The sequence below is a fragment of the Zingiber officinale genome, chromosome 6B (genome assembly GCF_018446385.1).
Source record: "Zingiber officinale cultivar Zhangliang chromosome 6B, Zo_v1.1, whole genome shotgun sequence".
NCBI classification, from domain to species: Eukaryota; Viridiplantae; Streptophyta; class Magnoliopsida; order Zingiberales; family Zingiberaceae; genus Zingiber; species Zingiber officinale.
In genome coordinates, this window is record NC_055996.1 from 18,734,614 (window position 1) to 18,739,508 (window position 4,895).

Sequence of the window (4,895 nt, forward strand, 5' to 3'; positions counted from 1 at the left end):
GAAGGCTACAACACAATTCGCCCACCGCTCTTCTTCAGCGAAGACTTCGGCTATTAGAAGGGCCGAATGGAGTCCTACCTCCAAACCCAGTTCGAGATGTGGATGATCATCAAGACTGACATATCTCTTCCACTCGATAGCTCGGGAAAACCAGAATCGTGGAGAACTGGGACGCAAGTATAATAAATAAGGTAGAAGCCAACATAAAAACAACATGTACCCTTCAATGTGAACTTACAAAGGAGGAGCTGAACCGAGTTGGCCCATTCTCAAGCGTGAAAGAGTTGTGGGAAAAACTGATCGAGCTGCACGAGGGCACTTCTGATACAAAGGTAAGCAAGCATGATTTACTTTTTAATAAATTGTATAACATCAAAATGCAGGAAGGTGAGACGACTAGCCAACTTCACGCACGAATTCAAGATCTACTGAATGAACTCCACGTGATAGAGCAGAAGGTTGAAAACTACGACGTAATAAGGTACACTCTCAATACCTTCCCAAGGAATACCTTGTGGGCATTCATGGCAGATGCTTAAAGGTATCCAATGATCTTTCTTTAATTAAGTTAGACGAACTTTTTTCCGAATTTGAATTGCATGAATAGATTAATGCACGCTCAACCGAGAAGGGTATTGCTTTGATTGCAGGTACAAGCAGAACTCGGGAAGTAAAAATAAAGCGTAAAACCGAACCAGAGTCCGAAGAAGAACCGGACTCAGAAGATGACGATGACGAGATAGCAGTCGAACTCGTCAACCTAGTACGCAAGCTTTAAAAGTCAAGTTCGAACTAACCTGCTATGGCTGCAACCAAAAGGGACACATCAAAGCCAACTATCCAAACAAAAGGAAGCAAAGAAATAAAAAAAGAAGAAAGCACTGCAAGCAACATGGGATGAGTCCTCTTTAGAAGATTTTGACGAAGAGCTCGAACAGACAAGCTTCCTTGCACTTACGACCCAGGAACAAGTCGACGAATCGGAGACTGAGAGTGAATCGGAATCTGAGTCTGAGCAAAACAACGGATCCGAATCCATTTTCGAAGGGCCTAAACCTACTGTAAGTACACTACAACAAAAACCCTCATAAACATCGGTTTTCCACCGATGTCTATTACATTTTCGACCGATGTCTATGAAGGCGATATAAAAGGTCTGCCATTTTAGACATCGGGTTAAAACCGATGTAGTATCACTTAACGACATCGGGTGTAAAACCGATGTAATATTATATGTTAATAACACCAGTTTTGGCAGCGGTATACGATCGATATAATATTAGTTAAAGACACCGGTTTTGCAGCGGTGGAAAACCGATATAATATCAGTATTGTTTAACAACACAAATTCAATTTTTGAAACAGTGAAAAACCGACAGTATCCAAGAAAATACACAAATATTCACAAATTACACAAATATTCTTCTTCCAATAGTATCCATAAAATACACAAATATTGACAAATTACATAAATATTCTTCTTACATCAAAAGCTAATAGATCCATAAAATACACAAATATTCACTGTTCATAAATATTCCAACAGTATCCATAAAATAAACAAATATTCTTTTTACATCAAAAGCTAATAGATATTGTACACATCAAGGTAGAACATCGTGAGTCAAAAATCAAGCTGAGGCTACATTAAATTATGAGAATCAGAATCTGTTCAACTTGCTATACTGCTCCATTCTTCTTGCGCCTTTCATTTCCCTAATCTCACCACTTTTCACCTTCAAATGCCTAGTTTTCTGAGTTAAAACATCCACTGTTCTAATCTGTCAAACAAAAGTATCATTTGGTCTACTTAAATACAGCAAAGAACAAAAACAGAAGAATTATACATGCTGCAGAAGTCCTAGAATATCACCATCAGAAAGAAATTGACATGGGACAATATACGCAATTTACATTCCATGCAAATGCATGCATCATCCAAAGTTTTCAAAAATCAAATACCTTTTGCAGTTTGTTACTTACATAAGGGAAATTAAAGATGCTGTAAATTCTACTGAAATAGAGATTGAAAATGAGATAAGTAACCTTTTGCTGGTAACTTTTACTTGTTTGCTCAGCTTCTTTGATCTGCACATTTGAAATAATCTGTTATAAGGCAACATTTCTCCACTTCATACAAAAATTTTGCAAGCAAGAACATATGTTTCATCAATTTACCTGCAAGGGAATAATGAAATTTGTTATCAGTGAATCAATGGCAGAAGTTTCACAAAGAGCAGCAATAGCTTCACAGGCCTCCCTTCCTTTATTGCCTCCTCCAAATGCCTCAAATGAAGTACCATAAGAGCAGTCTTCATAATCTGTCCCTGTATCTGACAGCTTGTGGTCGTCCATTATCCCTTCTTCAGTGACATACTCATCATTACATGCATTATCAATCCGATAAATCTGATTGCTGGGGATGTTTCCAGCAAATACTTTTAGAGCATCAGCACTTAAAGACGGAAACCCACTAGTTGTATACATATCGGTTTGCAAACCTTCACAAATCTTATGTAAATGAATTGTACGATACTTGAGAGGAGCCTTCTTCCCTTCTTCAAATATTTTCTCAGTATTAAGGACCTTAAATAACTTCGACAACGGCTTTGACTCAAAATTCATCTCATTTCGACCTCTGCAAAACATAATGACAAAAAGGGAAAAATTACAGAACTGTTGATTCAATAATAGGGTTGAACTCATCTGATAAACAGGTAAAGCAGTTCATAAATAGTGTGATTAACTTGATGTGTAACAATCATAACATCAAGCAACCTTGATTGGTGCACACATAGACCACCTGCATAAACATAGAAAAGCTTTATCAAGCAAATCAAAACAAAACATACTCAAGATTTTTTTCACAATACTTCTACCATCTTCCGTCACTGCAACATGCAACTTGATAACCAACAAGGTAAATTTGGTCTTCCAAGTACTATTGAGCAGGCAATATATAAAGCAATTATAAATGAAATATTCAAACAAGACATTCTTACTCTAGGAAAATGTTCAAATCTGGGGCTTCTACCAATCTTAATAAAAATTGACAGTCAACAAACTGGTAGCTAAAAAAAAATCTGTCAAAATGCTATAAACTTCATGGGAAAATTTTGAAAAGTCTAGTAATCAACTATAGTGTTTGGAGACTTTAGTAATCAACTATAGTGTTTGGCATTTTGGTGTGGCCATACGACATTGTAAAAATGTTAGAAACAACTATAGCTAAAAAAAATAATAAGTACCTCCTCGATGTGTCATCAAATAGCAGCTGCCTTATTTCAGTATTACTTCCCACATTCATATACTTGGCATCCTCACAGTACTTGGATGCCCCCCGTCTGAATTTATCTGCAACTATTTGCTTATCACCAACAGCAAGATTTTCAATCTTTGATAGATGGACTTTATCGACCAGAATTCCTTCAGATTCCATCTTTACTAATAGAACACCAAAAGGGCGCCAGCACTTTTCATAGAAGTCATACATTGTTCCTTGTATACTGCCTTTCAAAAACCATGGTACATGCATAAGTTTTTCTTTCAAGCGATTAAAAAGTTTTAATGTATTCACTGCATCTAAAGCAGAATATCTGATCCACGATCTTCGTTCTTCTCTTTGTAGAACATCAACAGGACGAAGTGTGATAATTTTTCCTTCAGTTCCATCTTTCTTTAATTTTTTCTTACCAAAGATGGATTTCATTGACATCTTTCCACTGATTAATTCAACATCATCAACTGAGTTTCCTTGAGACATGATCTTTGGGTCACTTGTAAGTGCTTCAAGTGAATAATCCCCATCAGTTGTCCTAGAAGAATCAAAAAGTCGTGCAAGATGCATGGTATCCACATGGAACCCAGCAAGCTTGATCCCATTGTTTCCTATTATATGACTATCAAAGCTATAATTATGTCAAACCTACACGTTATTGAAGAGAAATACATTTAGTATCACACAACTTTGAATACAAGCATGCCTTATTCCAACTAAGAGGAAGAAGCACTAGTATAGATAAGATTATCATAAAACAAAAAGCATAATTTGAATGGAAAATAGGAAGAAACTCACGAGTGAGAGCGGCTACTTAGCTCGTTAGCGTTTGTTGACCCCACAGATCTATTTCTTCCTCCATTTGTCAGAATTTCCCAGACATCATCTATGCTGCCAACTTGAGGTTCTAAAAGGTCAAGCACATCTTGCGTCCCATCTGATGCTTGCTTTATATCCAACCTTCAGAAAAACAACAAACCCCAACAAATTGAACCTTTACTTGGCAAGAGGTAACAAAACAGTTTTCATGCATGATTACAAATCCTTCCAGGATAATTCTACCTCTTTGAGAGTTGGTCGGGACTATCTGCAAGAAGATCTCTGATCTTCTCATTATAAACCTCCAACATACTGACATAAAATTCATATCTCATGAGAGAGCTTCTCTATCCAGAAATTTTGAATAGTTCTTCTAACGCTCTGTAATTAACGCCTCTATTCTCTGGAATCCCTTCCATTGTTAAAGAAACTTGATAAAAGAAACTTGATAGTTCAAGGAATACATAAAACCAACTTAGCAATAGGAAATAACAACTCCTCAATCTAGCAAACAAAAATGATAAAATCAACTCAGGGTAGTGTTTGAGGAAATTCATCAAACACATTGCATGCATCAATCAATTAATACTTGCAATCAAGAGATCAAGAAGATGAAACTCTAATATTTTTTAGCTTCCACTATACTTGAGTTTCTAGGTTACACATGCAAGAACATGGCCTTGACAAGCAAAGTTTCAAGCTTATTTGAGTTTCTAATATGGATTGAGATGATGAGACCTAAAGCTACTTTGATTGTATATAATTAACACTTTCAATCAATTGCTTATGATCAGGAAAC

At 36.4% G+C, this 4,895-nt stretch overlaps 1 protein-coding gene across 1 annotated transcript; it reads right to left on the minus strand.

Annotated features, from left to right (window-relative positions):
* Nucleotides 1-718: 718 nt before the first annotated feature.
* On the minus strand, nucleotides 719-3,847 carry LOC121990816 (DNA polymerase I B, chloroplastic/mitochondrial-like). Its single transcript, XM_042544882.1, has 6 exons — nucleotides 3,249-3,847; nucleotides 2,874-2,941; nucleotides 2,716-2,803; nucleotides 2,179-2,638; nucleotides 1,963-2,088; nucleotides 719-760 (listed from the first exon to the last, which is right to left on the minus strand). Exons 1-6 carry the CDS (start codon nucleotides 3,845-3,847, stop codon nucleotides 719-721), a joined length of 1,383 nt encoding a protein of 460 aa, XP_042400816.1.
* Between the last annotated feature and the right edge of the window lie 1,048 nt (nucleotides 3,848-4,895).

What these genes read in the sequence shown, in the direction of transcription:
- LOC121990816 (XM_042544882.1), bottom strand. Translation starts at nt 3,847, where the DNA reads ATGCATCTTGCACGACTTTTTGATTCTTCTAGGACAACTGATGGGGAT. An exon ending in TTTGATGACACATCGAGGAG is followed by an intron (nt 2,942 to 3,248) that starts GTACTTATTATT and finishes CCTGCTCAATAG; the next exon opens with TACTTGGAAGACCAAATTTA. An exon ending in ATTTATGAACTGCTTTACCT is followed by an intron (nt 2,639 to 2,715) that starts GTTTATCAGATG and finishes TATGTTTTGCAG; the next exon opens with AGGTCGAAATGAGATGAATT.